Raw genomic sequence first — 17,604 nt, 5'->3', positions numbered from 1 at the left:
AAAGAAAATAACATCGTAATCCTGTGGATAAATCATAACTCAAACAGCATGTATGATAATAATAGGCAATATGATAAATATACAACATTTGTTCCCCTTATTTTCGTCTTTTTAATTGTCTTGTTTACTTTACCCACCAAAAAAAATTTAAAGGTAAAGGGGTAACACTACATCTATAATAATATACTGAAACAGTGAACTTGTATATTACATTAGCCACATGGATGACTCACCTGTCGTTTTCTGTGATAACCACATGGATGACTCCCCTGTCGTTTTCTGTGATAACCACAGGGATGACTCACCTGTCGTTTTCTGTGATGACCACAGGGATGACTCACCTGTTGTTTTCTTTGATGACCACAGGGATGACTCACCTGTCGTTTTCTGTGATGACCACAGGGATGACTCACCTGTCGTTTTCTGTGATGACCACAGGGATTACTCACCTGTCGTTTTCTGTGATGACCACAGGGATGACTCACCTGTTGTTTTCTGTGACAACCACAGGGATGACTCACCTGTCGTTTTCTGTGACGACTTTTGGGTTGTTGAGGAACAGTGAGCTGGTACAGTTAAGAACAAGAAGTGCTGGTCTGTAATGGTTGTTCTCTACCAGACAACAAAGCTGGCCCAGACCTTCCGCCAGGAACTCTGTGGCACTGTAAAATCCAGGGCAGAACACAGATTAACACAAGAAATACATTGTTCTTAGATCAACTTAAACGGGCGTTCCCTCGTTTGAATAAAGTTTAGGTTGTCAAAATTAAACTTACTGGAAAATATACATTTCTTCCAAATAGTAAAAGTTATAAACATTACATTACTAAGGCAGATTAACTATGAAGATAAACCAAAGTTCTTCGAGTATTAAGTCCGAAAACTTCTTAATTCGTCATTACCGCAATGACATACTGTAACAATATTTGTATACAATATGCCTCTTTCCTGTACATTTTGGCGTTAATTTCATTACTTGTAGGCACAAACACTCATATAATCATCGTTCTGACATACATTTCATCCATAGAAATTGTGCATGTTTGTAATGTCGGAAAGAAGGAATGCCCCTTTAAAGGTTAATAGGACGGGATAACTTGGTGGTTATCTACAACATTAGGGTATGAAATCATTTCTAATTAGTTGTTTTTTCAACTAAACACAGATGTTATCCTATAAAATACAAATTTTACTATGTATAAAGAATAGCAGCAAAATTTTGGAAAAAAAATGTAATACCTAAAATTTAAATGAAATTATCAATATATAATTATATCATTAAATATTTATTAATAATGATTCTTTTAAATCATAAATTGAATCAATAATGGTTGAAGAACTTCATCAGACTTTTCAGTCTTACTTTTGATTGGTTGTATTTCCATGTCCTGTGTTATGATTGGCTACATGTGCGTTGTCTTTATTTTGATTGGTTGTATTTCCATGCTGTGTTATGATTGGCTACATGTGCATTGTCTTTACTTTGATTGGTTGTATTTCCATGTCCTGTGTTATGATTGATACATGTGCATTGTCTTTATTTTGATTGGTTGTATTTCCATGTCCTGTGTTATGATTGGCTACACGTGAGTTGTCTTTATTTTGATTGGTTGTATTTCCATGTCCTGTGTTATGATTGGCTACATGTGCATTGTCTTTACTTTGATTGGTTGTATTTCCATGTCCTGTGTTATGATTGATACATGTGCGTTGTCTTTATTTTGATTGGTTGTATTTCCATGTCCTGTGTTATGATTGATACATGTGCGTTGTCTTTACTTTGATTGGTTGTATTTCCATGTCCTGTGTTATGATTGGCTACACGTGAGTTGTCTTTATTTTGATTGGTTGTATTTCATGTCCTGTGTTATGATTGGCTACATGTGCATTGTCTTTACTTTGATTGGTTGTATTTCCATGTCCTGTGTTATGATTGATACATGTGCATTGTCTTTATTTTGATTGGTTGTATTTCCATGTCTTGTGTTATGATTGGCTACACGTGAGTTGTCTTTATTTTGATTGGTTGTCTTTCATGTCCTGTGTTATGATTGGCTACACGTGAGTTGTCTTTATTTTGATTGGTTGTATTTCATGTCCTGTGTTATGATTGGCTACACGTGAGTTGTCTTTATTTTGATTGGTTATATTCCCATGTCCTGTGTTATGATTGGCTACACGATATTCCCATGTCCTGTGTTATGATTGGCTACACGATATTTTCATGTCCTGTGTTTAAATTGGCTACATGTGCGTTGTCTTTATTTTGATTGGTTGTATTTCCATGTCCTGTGTTATGATTTACTAAGGTGTTTTTACTTTATCATGAATTGCTTCATCTATTTTCTTGTTGCTATGACCACAGGTGCCTGACTCGTTTTTATAAAATAATAACATATAGAGTTCATATAAATGAGAAAGGTTCTGAACTCCCCCAGGCTTGAAATCTGATGTATTTATTTCTAAGTACCGTAGCTTCGGTTGTATTGGGTGGATTTTTTCGAAGTAGGACTTAAATTGAAGAGAAATGGTCAATCTTTAAAATAAGCCATAACATGTTGTCGATTTCTCGATATTAGTTTACGAAATCGGGCGTGAAACTTCAAAATCCCCTCGATTTTGTTTAGTCGGACAAGTTGACGTAACGGGGTCACCACACTCTGACTCTATTGGACATAGCTTTAAATACGAAGTCCACGGGTTAATCAAGAGGTACGCTTCATCAGATCACCGAATACAACTATTACATACACTTACTTTATGTATACGAGCCCCTATCGACGGCCCCGGGACTTTTTATGCATACTGATAGCAGATTTTCCACTTGAGTAGCCATGTTGTGTCAGCCGCGGTAAATTTGAACAAGCATTCTGATTGGTTATAGAAAATGTGTTGAACCAATCAGAATGCTTGTTCAAATTTACCGCGGCTGACACATCATGGCTACTCAAGTGGAAAATCTGCTATCAGTATGCATAAAAAGTCCCGGGGCCGTCGATAGGGTGCTCGTATACATAAAGTAAGTGTATGTAATAGTTGTATTCGGTGATCTGATGAAGCGTACCTCTTGATTAACCCGTGGACTTCGTATTTAAAGCTATGTCCAATAGAGTCAAAGTGTGGTGACCCCGTTATGTCAACTTGTCCGACTAAACAAAATCGAGGGGATTTTGAAGTTTCACGCCCGATTTCGTAAACTAATATCGAGAAATCGACAACATGTTATGGCTTATTTTAAAGATTGACCATTTCTCTTCAATTTAAGTCCTACTTCGAAAAAATCCACCCAATACAACCGAAGCTACGGTACTTAGAAATAAATACATCAGATTTCAAGCCTGGGGGAGTTCAGAACCTTTCTCATTTATATGTACTCTATATGTTATTATTTTATAAAAACGAGTCAGGCACCTGTGCTATGACTTGTTGTATTTGCAAGCAGTGTATTGTTTTCTGTGTTAGTAATTTATTATGGCATATGTGCCTCCAATGTTTCTATTGGCTACTTGTGTGTTTTCTGTGAAGTAATTTGTTACATTTAACATATGTGATTTCCATGTTTTGATTGGCTACTTGTGTGTTTTCTGTGAAGTCATTTGTTACATATGTAATTTCCATGTTTTGATTGGCTACTTGTGTATTCCTGTGGTGATTGGCTACATTTGTTGTGTTTCCAGAGTATTGACTATCCTTTCCTTTGTTGTTATTGTTTATAACATGTCTCACAGCATCAAGGTAATCCTCCACACATCCTGTGTGTTTGTTTCATCAATATGTTTCCTAAATGATCCCTCATTTACAGCTACATGTCCAACTTCATCCTCGAGTTGAGAAATACAAACACATACAAACTTGTGACCTTATTTAGGTATGGTACATACTTGTCCTTATTTAGGTATGGTACATACTTGTGACCTTATTTATGTATGGTACAAACTTGTGACCTTATTTAGGTATGGTACATATTTGTGATCTTATTTAGCTATGGTACATACTTGTGACCTTATTTAGGTATGGTACATACTTGTGACCTTGTTTAGGTATGGTACATACTTGTGACCTTATTTAGGTATGGTACATACTTGTGACCTTATTTAGGTATGGTACATACTTGTGACCTTATTTAGGTATGGTACATACTTGTGACCTTATTTACGTATGGTACATACTTGTAACCTTATTTAGGTATGGTACATACTTGTGACCTTATATAGGTACGGTACATACTTGTGGCCCTGACTCGTGCCTATGGCAGCTATAAAACTGGCCATAGGGTTTTTTTCCTTGACTCCTTTAGACACAGCCAGCAGTGAGTTGTCCTTGGAGATGTCAGGTGGACCCCCAGCAGACTTAAACATGGCAAGGTCAGGCAAGGGGAGACAACTGATGTGTAGGTGGAGCTTCATCACCACCTCCCAACACCAGTTGTTAAACTGCTGCTCATTGGTTTGTTGCTGCTTCACTACTAACGCCACCTGTTAATAGGACAGTATGAATTAGTGGGATAGCCATTCACAGATAAATTTTAACCATAGTATGAGTATTACAGATACATCGGTGTATGGTCTTTGTTATCTGGATCTAAAATGTTAAGGCTCATCTTTACTCAAGCAACAAAAATAAACATGAACGATGGAGTGACATATCTTCAAATGGTTTATCAAACAGGAAACAACGACCTTTATTGGATCTGTCACACTGTATAGTCTTGGTGCCCACCATTAAACAACCTTATTAGATCTGTCACACTGTATAGTCTTGGTGGCCACCATTAAACGACCTTTATTAGATCTGTCAAACTGTATAGTCTTGGTGCCCACCATTAAACGACCTTTATTAGATCTGTCACACTGTATAGTCACACTGTATAGTCTTGGTGGCCACCATTAAACGACCTTTATTAGATCTGTAACACTGTATAGTCTTGGTGCCCACCATTAAACGACCTTATTGGATCTGTCACACTGTATAGTCTTGGTACCCACCATTAAACGACCTTTATTAGATCTGTCAAACTGTATAGTCTTGGTGCCCACCATTAAACGACCTTTATTAGATCTGTCACACTGTATAGTCACACTGTATAGTCTTGGTGGCCACCATTAAACGACCTTTATTAGATCTGTCACACTGTATAGTCTTGGTGCCCACCATTAAACGACCTTTACTGGATCTGTCACACTGTATAGTCTTGGTGCCCACCATTAAACGACCTTTATTAGATCTGTAACACTGTATAGTCTTGGTGCCCACCATTAAACGACCTTATTGGATCTGTCACACTGTATAGTCTTGGTACCCACCATTAAACGACCTTTATTAGATCTGTCACACTGTATAGTCTTGGTGGTCACCATCAAACGACCTTTATTAGACCTGTCACACTGTATAGTCTTGGTGACCACCATTAAATAACCTTTATTAGATCTGTCACACTGTATAGTCACACTGTATAGTCTTGGTTCCCACCATTAAACGACCTTTATTAGATCTGTCACACTGTATAGTCTTGGTACCCACCATTAAACAACCTTTATTAGATCTGTCACACTGTATAGTCTTGGTGTCCACCATTAAACGACCTTTATTAGATCTGTCACACTGTATAGTCTTGGTGCCCACCATTAAACGACCTTTATTAGACCTGTCACACTGTATTGTCTTGGTACCCACCATTAAACGACCTTTATTAGACCTGTCACACTGTATAGTCTTGGTGCCCACCATTAAACGACCTTTATTAGATCTGTCACACTGTATAGTCACACTGTATAGTCACACTGTATAGTCTTAGTACCCACCATTAAACGACCTTATTAGATCTGTCACACTGTATATCTTGGTGTCCACCATTAAACGACCTTTATTAGACCTGTCACACTGTATAGTCTTGGTGCCCACCATTAAACGACCTTTATTAGATCTGTCACACTGTATAGTCTTGGTGCCCACCATTAAACGACCTTTATTAGATCTGTCACACTGTATAGTCTTGGTACCCACCATTAAACGACCTTTATTAGATCTGTCACACTGTATAGTCTTGGTGTCCACCATTAAACAACCTTTATTAGATCTGACACACTGTATAGTCTTGGTGTCCACCATTAAATGACCTTTATTGGATCTGTCACACTGTATAGTCTTGGTGGCCACCATTAAACGACCTTTATTAGATCTGTCACACTGTATAGTCACACTGTATAGTCTTGGTGGCCACCATTAAATGACCTTTATTAGATCTGTCACACTGTATAGTCTTGGTGCCCACCATTAAACGACCTTTATTGGATCTGTCACACTGTATAGTCTTGGTGCCCACCATTAAACGACCTTTATTAGATCTGTCACACTGTATAGTCTTGGTGCCCACCATTAAACGACCTTTATTAGATCTGTCACACTGTATAGTCTTGGTGTCCACCATTAAACGACCTTTATTAGATCTGTCACACTGTATAGTCTTGGTGCCCACCATTAAACGACCTTTATTAGATCTGTCACACTGTATAGTCTTGGTGCCCACCATTAAACAAACTTATTAGATCTGTCACACTGTAGAGTCTTGGTGCCCACCATTAAACGACCTTTATTAGATCTGTCACACTGTATAGTCTTGGTGTCCACCATTAAATGACCTTTATTAGATCTGTCACACTGTATAGTCTTGGTACCCACCATTTAACGACCTTTATTGGATCTGTCACACTGTATAGTCTTGGTTCCCACCATTAAACAACCTTTATTAGATCTGTCACACTGTATAGTCTTGGTGCCCACCATTAAACAACCTTTATTGTATCTGTCACACTGTATAGTCTTGATGCCCACCATTAAATGACCTTTATTAGATCTGTCACACTGTATAGTCCTGTTGCCCACCATTAGACGAACTTTATTAGATCTGTCACACTGTATAGTCTTGGTGACCACCATTAAATGACCTTTATTAGATCTGTCACACTGTATAGTCTTGGTGCCCACCATTAAACGACCTTTATTAGATCTGTCACACTGTATAGTCTTGGTGCCCACCATTAAACGACCTTTATTGGATCTGTCACACTGTATAGTCTTGGTGCCCACCATTAAACGACCTTTATTAGATCTGTCACACTGTATAGTCTTGGTGGTCACCATTAAACGACCTTTATTAGATCTGTCACACTGTATAGTCTTGGTACCCACCATTAGACAACCTTTATTAGATCTGTCACACTGTATAGTCTTGTTGCCCACCATTAAACGACCTTTATTAGATCTGTCACACTGTATAGTCTTGGTGCCCACCATTAAACGACCTTTATTAGATCTGTCACACGGTATAGTCTTGGTGTCCACCATTAAACAACCTTATTAGATCTGTCACACTGTATAGTCTTGGTACCCACCATTAAACGACCTTTATTGGATCTGTCACACTGTATAGTCTTGGTACCCCCCATTAAACGACCTTTATTGGATCTGTCACACTGTATAGTCTTGGTGACCACCATTAAACGACCTTTACTAGATCTGTCACACTGTATAGTCTTGGTACCCACCATTAAACGACCTTTATTAGATCTGTCACACTGTATAGTCTTGGTGTCCACCATTAAACGACCTTTATTAGATCTGTCACACTGTATAGTCACACTGTATAGTCTTGGTGGCCACCATTGGATCTGTCACACTGTATAGTCTTGGTGGCCACTCAAATTTTCCTAATACAGATAACTATCATAACCACTAGTATACTCGTTAGAGATATCAATCATTTTCTATATTAAACCACAAGTCACCTGTTTCATCCCCTCCAAGAACCAGAAACCAAGGTTCTTGTTGGTTACAAATTTTCCGTAGGCTTCTGTCAGAAGAACGGCTGTCATCTTGTGGAAGTCATATGGTACAAAGAGGCGATTTGTCTGTTACAATAGAGAAAAAAATATATGTCAGTCATTCACTTGTTGAGTTCTTTATAACATATATCTATACTAACAGGACTAAATCAGTTACAACCAACTTTATATTATAACATATATCTATACTAACAGGACTTTATCAGTTACAACCAACTTTAAATTATAACATATATCTATACTAACAGGACTACATCAGTTACAACCAACTTTAAATTATAACATATATCTATACTAACAGGACTTTATCAGTTACAACCAACTTTAAATTATAACATATATCTATACTAACAGGACTATATCAGTTACAACCAACTTTAAATTATAACATATATCTATACTAACAGGACTTTATCAGTTACAACCAACTTTAAATTATAACATATATCTATACTAACAGGACTATATCAGTTACAACCAACTTTAAATTATAACATATATCTATACTAACAGGACTATATCAGTTACAACCAACTTTAAATTCAAAACCTGACCAATTTGAATTAACAATAATCTAATTACCCGGTACATATTATATATATGAGTTACATTTATAACATAGCTAGACAACATTCGAGTTAAGATATACCGACCTCAGGCTCCACCCCCCAGTTGATCTTGTTAAGGACTAGTCGAGCCACCTGGTTACCAGGGTTGGTCAGGTCTGTAGCCAGTAACCACTGCCTTATCACATCAAAATCATTTTCCCTTGGCAACCATAAGTCAAACGGAAGCTCTTTGAACAGGTAAACAGCCATCTTAAAAAGATTATTTAAATAATGATGTTATCAACATGCTTTCTCCAGATATATACAAATTAGGACGTATCAGTTTACTCTCTCTACATATATAAAAATTAGGATGTTTTCACTTTACTCTCTCTAGATATATAAAAATTAGGACATATCAGTTTACTCTCTAGATATATAAAAATTAGGACATATCAGTTTACTCTCTCCAGATATATAAAAATTAGGATGTTTTCACTTTACTCTCTCTAGATATATAAAAATTAGGACATATCAGTTTACTCTCTCTAGATATATAAAAATTAGGACATATCAGTTTACTCTCTCTAGATATATAAAAATTAGGATGTTTTCACTTTACTCTCTCTAGATATATAAAAATTAGGATGTTATCAGTTTACTCTCTCCAGATATATAAAAATTAGGATGTTATCAGTTTACTCTCTCCAGATATATAAAAATTAGGACATATCAGTTTACTCTCTCCAGATATATAAAAATTAGGACGTATCAGTTTACTCTCTCTAGATATATAAAAATTAGGACATATTAGTTTACTCTCTCTCTAGATATATAAATATTAGGATGTTATCAGTTTACTCTCTCCAGATATATCAAAATTAGGATGTTATCAGTTTACTCTCTCCAGATATATAAAAATTAGGACGTATCAGTTTACTCTCTCCAGATAAATAAAAATTAGGACGTATCAGTTTACTCTCTCCAGATATATAAAAATTAGGACATATCAGTTTACTCTCTCTAGATATATAAAAATTAGGACATATCAGTTTACTCTCTCCAGATATATAAAAATTAGGACGTATCAGTTTACTCTCTCTAGATATATAAAAATTAGGACATATCAGTTTACACTCTAGATATATAAAAATTAGGACAAATTTGACAAAATATTGGTGCAACACTGCTTTTAATTGTGCTGTTCAGAATCTATGCAGCTAACTTATTTTTAACTGTCACCAGAGAGTTATAATGTTTACACTAGAACCCTACCATGCCGATGCTATCCAGGTTGTCTTTGGCCTCCTGTACCAACAGAGACAAGACAAATGGGTGGATGGTTGCTATGGCAGCCAGAAGTTCCCTGCCAACCTTCGAGCACATCTCCCTGGTGTTACTACACACATAACACACCTGTAAATATAACACCTGTAAATATAACACCTGACAAGTGACTAAAACAATACTAACCACTGTTACTACACACATAACACACCTGTAAATATAACACCTGACAGGTGACTAAAACAATACTAACCAGTGTTACTACACACATAACACACCTGTAAATATAACACCTGACAAGTGACTAAAACAATACTAACCAGTGTTACTACACACATAACACACCTGTAAATATAACACCTGACAAGTGACTAAAACAATACTAACCAGTGTTACTATACACATAACACACCTGTAAATATAACACCTGACAAGTGAATAAAACAATACTAACCAGTGTTACTATACACATAACACACCTGTAAATATAACACCTGACAAGTGACTAAAACAATACTAACCAGTGTTACTACACACATAACACACCTGTAAATATAACACCTGACAAGGTGACTAAAACAATACTAACCAGTGTTACTATACACATAACACACCTGTAAATATAACACCTGACAAGTGACTAAAACAATACTAACCAGTGTTACTACACACATAACACACCTGTAAGTATAACACCTGACAAGTGACTAAAACAATACTAACCAGTGTTACTACACACATAACACACCTGTAAATATAACACCTGACAGGTGACTAAAACAATACTAACCAGTGTTACCACACATAACACACCTGTAAATATAACACCTGACAAGTGACTAAAACAATACTAACCAGTGTTACTACACACATAACACACCTGTAAATATAACACCTGACAGGTGACTAAAACAATACTAACCAGTGTTACTATACACATAACACACCTGTAAATATAACACCTGACAAGTGACTAAAACAATACTAACCAGTGTTACTATACACATAACACACCTGTAAATATAACACCTGACAAGTGACTAAAACAATACTAACCACTGTTACTATACACACAAGACACATATAAAGTCATATATGTGGTGATATCTATATTTTAAAGAAGAATATTGAAGGGTGTTCAAAACGCAAACTCATCACTCAAGTGCAATTATATTTCTATAACACTCTGACACCATCAATTAGCTTTATCTTCAGGCTGGTAACTAAGACTGATCCTGGACTGAATCTTTTAATAACTAAAAATAATGTAATCTCACACATTAAATGAGCATTTTCAAAAATAATTGTTGTAAGTATGTCATTAACTATATGACTGTAATGTATAATTATAGGAATTTCTTTTTTTTTCAAACCAAAATACAAACATGACCACATACTATCTAATAACTTTTGAATTTAATTTAACAATATAACTCATAAATTGCCTATAGACAAAATTTCACATTATTATAAATTCTACATGATTTTGAATATTAAGCACTTTAAAGAACAAGAGGCCCATGGGCTTTAACGGTCACCTGAGATTTGAAATATTTCAGTTAATCTAATTGACCCTTTTTGGCCCCACCCATCAGTCCAAGGGGTCAGTCAGGGCCAACATGTGCATATCATTAAGCTGTCATCCCATGCTGATAATTTTAAGAAAGTTAGAATGAATTCCAATAGAAATCAAACAAATGATTGTCAAAAATGTGATTTCACTTTATAAACTATTATAGTAAAGTTTACCCCCTCCCCAGGGGCAAACGTGAGACCCCAGGGTCATGAAATTCACAATTTTGGTAAAGCACCTTAAGACCCTTCAATCTATGAAGAGTGTTTGATTCTATCTTATATGGTTATTGAAAAGAAGATTTTTGAAATTTCATTCAATTTGACCCTTTTAGCCCTGCCCATCAGCCCCTGGGTGTCAGTCAGGGCCAACATGTGCATACTATCAAACTTTTATCCCATGCTGATAATGTTAACCAGGTTAGAATGAGTTCCAATACAAATCCAACAAAAAATAGTCAAAAATGTGATTTCCCTATATTAACTATTATAGTAAAGTTTACCTCCTCCCCAGGGGCAAACGTGAGACCCCAGGGTCATGATATTCACAATTTGACCCTTTTCAGCCCCACCCCTCAGGCCCCTGGGGGGGTGGGGATCATATAATTCATAATTTTGGTTGACCTTCAGCCAAAGAAGCTTTCTGCTAAATTTCATTGAATTTGGTTATTCTAATAAGTGGTTTTGGAGAAGAAGTCAAAAATGTAAATTGTTTACGGACGCATGACGACAGACAAAAGGCGATTAAATTTCTTCTCAGGTGACCTAAAAATGTTTAAAATCAAAAATGATCTGTTTTTTAAAGATCTTTATTTTAATGTGACAAAAAATGTTAGAGTAAGATTTTAAGGATCAAGATTGATCCTTTGTTTATCAGGAAGTTCATACTGACCTGAAACACACACAGAGAGATGGCGTGTATGATTTCACTTTCCTGCTGTTGTCTACTCTGGGCAATATTGGCCAGCGCTGTGAGGAGGTAGATAGCTTCTGATGTTGGTAAATGTTGTACGGAGTCACACAATTGTTGTCTACTGTCGGGGTCTAAAAACAAAGAATTTGTCCTCATTATAATATACACAACTGTTGTCTACTGTCTGGGACTAAAAACAAAGAATGTATCCTCATTATAATATACACAACTGTTGTCTACTGTTGGGGTCTAAAAACAAAGAATTTATCCTCATTATAATATACACAACTGTTGTCCACTGTCGGGGTCTAAAAACAAAGAATTTATCCTCATTATAATATACACAACTGTTGTCTACTGTCAGGGTCTAAAAACAAAGAATTTGTCCTCATTATAATATACACAACTGTTGTCCACTGTCGGGGTCTAAAAACAAAGAATTTATCCTCATTATAATATACACAACTGTTGTCTACTGTCAGGGTCTAAAAACGAAGAATTTATCCTCATTATAATATACACAACTGTTGTCTACTGTCAGGGTCTAAAAACGAAGAATTTATCCTCATTATAATATACACAACTGTTGTCCACTGTCGCGGTCTAAAAACGAAGAATTTATCCTCATTATAATATACACAACTGTTGTCTACTGTCGCGGTCTAAAAACAAAGAATTTATCCTCATTATAATATACACAACTGTTGTCCACTGTCGCGGTCTAAAAACAAAGAATTTATCCTCATTATAATATACACAACTGTTGTCCACTGTCGCGGTCTAAAAACAAAGAATTTATCCTCATTATAATATACACAACTGTTGTCGACTGTCGGAGACTAAAAACAAAGAATTTGTCCTCATTATAATATACACAATTGTTGTCTACTGTTGGGGTCTAAAAACAAAGAATTTATCCTCATTATAATATACACAACTGTTGTCTACTGTTGGGGTCTAAAAACAAAGAATTTATCCTCATTATAATATACACAACTGTTGTCCACTGTCGGAGACTAAAAACAAAGAATTTATCCTCATTATAATATACACAACTGTTGTCCACTGTCGCGGTCTAAAAACAAAGAATTTATCCTCATTATAATATACACAACTGTTGTCTACTGTCGCGGTCTGAAAACAAAGAATTTATCCTCATTATAATATACACAACTGTTGTCCACTGTCGGGGTCTAAAAACAAAGAATTTATCCTCATTATAATATACACAACTGTTGTCTACTGTCTGGGACTAAAAACAAAGAATTTATTCTCATAATATACACAACTGTTTTCTATTGTTAGTATTAGCTGACAGCATAAGCTGACAGTATAAGCTGACAGTGTAAGCTGACAGTGTAAGCTGACAGTATTAGCTGACAGTATAAGCTGACAGCATAAGCTGACAGTATAAGCTGGCAGTATAAGCTGACAGTATAAGCTGACAGTATATGCTGACAGTATAAGTTGACAGTATAAGTTGACAGTGGTAAGTTGACAGTATAAGCTGACAGTATAAGCTGACAATATAAACTGACAGTATAAATATAAGCTGACAGTATAAATTGACAGTATAAAAATTTTACAGTATAAACTGACAGTATTAGCTGACAGTATAAGCTGACAGTATATACTGACAGTATAAGCTGACAGTATATACTGACAGTATAAGCTGACAGTATATACTGACAGTTTAAGCTGACAGTATTAGCTGACAACATAAGTTGACAGTATAAACTAACAGTATAAGTTGACAGTATAAGCTGACAGTATAAGTTGACAGTATAAGCTGACAGTTTAAGCTGACAGTATAAGCTGACAGTATAAGTTGGCAGTATAAGATGACATTATATGCTGACAGTATAAGCTGACAGTATAAGTTTGCAGCATAAGTTGACAGTATAAGCTGACAGTATAAGTTTGCAGTATAAGTTGACAGTATAAGCTGACAGTAAAAGCTGACAATATAAGCTGACAGTGTTAAGCTGACCGTATAAGCTGACAGTGTAAGCTGACAGTATAAGCTGACAGTATAAGCTGATAGTATTAGCTAACAGTGTAAGCTGACAGTGTACGCTGACAGTGTAAGCTGACAGTATAAACTAACAGTATAAGCTGACAGTATAAGCTGACAGTATTAGCTGACAGTATAAGTTGACAGTTTAAGCTGACAGTATAAGCTGACAGTATTAGCTGACAGTATAAGCTGACAGTATAAGCTGACAGTTTAAGTTGACAGTATAAGCTGACAGTGTAAGCTGACAGTATAAGTTGACAGTATACAGTTATCAAATGGGTATGAGGGCGATAGTAATTTTGTCAGACCCGAAGCAACAACTGTTGCACGAGGGCTTTAGCCCGAGGGCAACCGTTGTTGATGAGGGGCTGACAAAATTACTATTGCCCGAATTACCACATTTGATAACTGTTTTATTATTTATTAGTGTTATCTAGTGCTATCTCTGTCCGTTAATAATGACTCGATCTCTACGTCTGTGGCGTTTTGAAAACGTGTGTGTTGATCCTTGTTTGACAGTTTCGTAAAAGAAAACAAAATGTTAGGCTACAGTCTGCAACAACAAACAATCTGTGTCAATTAAGCGCTTGCATGTCGTTGTGTCTTTCAAACGTTCTGACGACGTTACAGCAGGGGTGTGACAGTTCGCCGTGTGACAGTTTGTCGTGTGACAGTTGTTTCGAACTGTCACACGGTGTGATAGTCCTGGAAACACCTGCGCAATCCTCTCGAGGCTGATAGTCAAATTATCACATTACTATTATATAGAGAAAAAAACGTAAAGCTGACAGTATATACTGACAGTTTAAGCTGACAGTATAAGCTGACAGTATAAGCTGACAGTGTTAAGCTAAGTTCTATGACTATGTGTACCTGTGTCACCCTGACCAATGTTGTTAATATCTATTGTTTTCCTTCTATGACAGTTACCTATGAGACCTATGTTTGTCTACAGGACGAGTCGGGTGAAGTCTCTCCACTAACTGGACCCAGCATGCACCTGTTACATCAGTAACTAACTAACACGGATGATACATGACATCACAGTTATATGGGAATATAAGACCCAGTCATTAACAGAATAAAAAACATTATTACTCTTTAGAATCAGACTTACTGGAGATAAACTTCCTACAGAGTTCTTCTGAAGGCAGAGCATCAAGGTTGATAGTCTGTCCACGTCCCTGGTGGAATAGCCAGACGAGCTGCCAGGCCATTTCTCCTGATAGTGTGGAGTAGGGCATGTCTGTCATGAACTGCCAACACCCTAGTCTGTCAACACATCAAGGTTATCTCATCATCACATAGCATTTTATATGTATTAGATAAACAGTTTCCTTGACATCGGCAGGAAAATTATATCAAATCTGGATAACTGAATCATTTAATACATTGGAGAAGAGAGATATGGCACAACACAATATAATTTCAAGGGAATTTTTCAAAATAAAATTAACAATTTTTCATTCCATAAGTAAACCATGCATCAACAAGAATTATTAATAAGAAAACCCTCAACAACATAAAAGATATAATCATATAATTTTATGTTGATTTATTTTATTCAAACTGTTAGATTAGATATTACATAGATTTATCTTTAATCTGTTTACATTGTGTTATATAGTCCTGAGATGGTACCTTTGGGCAGTAAGTATACAATTTGTAGCCCTGAGGAAGAATTGACTGTACTCCAATTGTAGTCTCTCCAACAGTTCCCATGGTAACAGGTGTCGGTTAGCCTCTCGGAAATTCTCCCAGTGGTCAGAGACATACTGTACACATTGTCTGTAATGAGGAAGTTTGTAATTCAAATCAGGTTTTAAATCCAAATAAACTCTTCTCTAAGGTAGAAACTGATATTTGATCAAACTACTAGACACCAGACATTGAGGTGAGATTTCCAGTTAGTATTCAGATCTACCTGATCATTCGGCCTATACGCTTGTTGAGTTGACGGTATCTCCCCTGATTGTGGGTCTGTAGGCCCCATCCCAGCAGATTTATCAGACACGTACAGAAGGCAAACAACTTAATTATCACCGTGTCGGTAGTCAGCTTCACATTGTAGCCCAGCGAACCTACAGGTGAAGTAAGAAAAGTAAGTCAGCACAAGTTATTACATTGTAGCCTAGTGAACCTACAGGTGAAGTAAGAAAAGTAAGTCAGCACACGTTTTGACAGGGTAGCCTAATTAATCATGATTAGAAACAAGAGGCCCATGGGCCTTAACGGTCACCTGATTTTTGAAATATTTCAGTAAATTTTATTGACACTTTTTGGGATCAGTCAGGGCCAACATGTGCATACCATTAACATCACATGCTGATAATGTTAACAAATTTAGAATGAATTTCAAAACTGTAACAACAAATGATAGTCAAAAATGTGATTTCCCTATAAATATAGTAAAGTTTATCCCCGCTCCATGGGGCAAACGTGAGACCCCAGGGTCGCGAAATTCACAATTTTGGTAAAGCACCTTAAGACCCTTCCATCTATGAAGAGTATTTGATTCTACCATATCTGAGAGTAGAAAAGAAAATTTTTGAAATTTCAGTCAATTTGACCCTTTTTGGCCCCGCCTACCAGCCCCTGGGGGTCAACCAGGGCCAAAATGTACATTCCATCAAACTGCCATCCCATGCTGATAATTTGAACCAAGTTAGAATGAATTCCAATAGAAATCCAACAAATAATAGTCAAAAATGTGATTTCCCTATATAAACTATAGTAAAGTTTACCCCCTCCCCAGGGGCAAATGTGCGACCCCAGGATCATGAAATTCACAATTTTGGTAAAGCACCTTAAGACTCTTCCATCTTTGAAGAGTATTTAATTCTACCATATCTGAGAGTAGAAAAGAAGATTTTTGAAATTTCAGTCAATTTGACCCTTTTTGGCCAGGCCCATCAGCCCGCCCTGGGGGTCAACCAGGGCCAAAATGTACATTCCATCAAACTGTCATCCCATGCTGATAATTTGAACCAAGTTAGAATGAATTCCAATAGAAATTCAACAAGTAATAGTCAAAAATGTGATTTCCCTATATAAACTATAGGGGCAAACTGTACAATATGTTTGATAAATGAGTATAATGATATAATATTGTACAATATGTTTGATAAAATAGTATAATGATAAATTATTGTACAATATGTTTGATAAAGGAGTATAATGATAAATTATTGTACAATATGTTTATTTACCATCATTGTTCCTTGTCATGAGCATGATGTGTTGGTACGCCTCCACCATTGGTATCTGGTTCAATATGGCCACAATGTCATTCTCTAACAGATACACCCATGCATTCTTAGGATCCTCATCCTTCAAAGAGAAATAGCACTTTTTCATACAAAAATCTACAGATTTGAAACAGAATACTTCAGGCTAAATAACCAAAGGCTGCTTCATAATATAAAG

The 17,604-nt window shown here is 36.2% G+C and overlaps 1 protein-coding gene across 1 annotated transcript in view; it reads right to left on the bottom strand.

Moving 5' to 3' along the window:
* The window catches only part of LOC117331002 (ectopic P granules protein 5 homolog), a gene marked incomplete at its 5' end in the record, with an annotated part of 67,712 nt that extends 50,204 nt beyond the window's left edge, over positions 1-17,508 (bottom strand). The window contains 10 exon segments of the mRNA XM_033889595.1: positions 522-662; positions 4,228-4,475; positions 7,785-7,907; positions 8,495-8,659; positions 9,665-9,805; positions 12,141-12,292; positions 15,296-15,450; positions 15,820-15,966; positions 16,103-16,259; positions 17,388-17,508. Of these exon segments, the coding sequence (XP_033745486.1) occupies positions 522-662; positions 4,228-4,475; positions 7,785-7,907; positions 8,495-8,659; positions 9,665-9,805; positions 12,141-12,292; positions 15,296-15,450; positions 15,820-15,966; positions 16,103-16,259; positions 17,388-17,508 (1,550 nt within the window).
* Positions 17,509-17,604: the final 96 nt, after the last annotated feature.

The sequence above is a fragment of the Pecten maximus genome, chromosome 7 (assembly GCF_902652985.1).
Source record: "Pecten maximus chromosome 7, xPecMax1.1, whole genome shotgun sequence".
Taxonomy (NCBI): domain Eukaryota; kingdom Metazoa; phylum Mollusca; class Bivalvia; order Pectinida; family Pectinidae; genus Pecten; species Pecten maximus.
The sequence above is the reverse complement of the archived record's forward strand: the minus strand, read 5'-3'. Positions and strand labels throughout refer to the sequence as shown.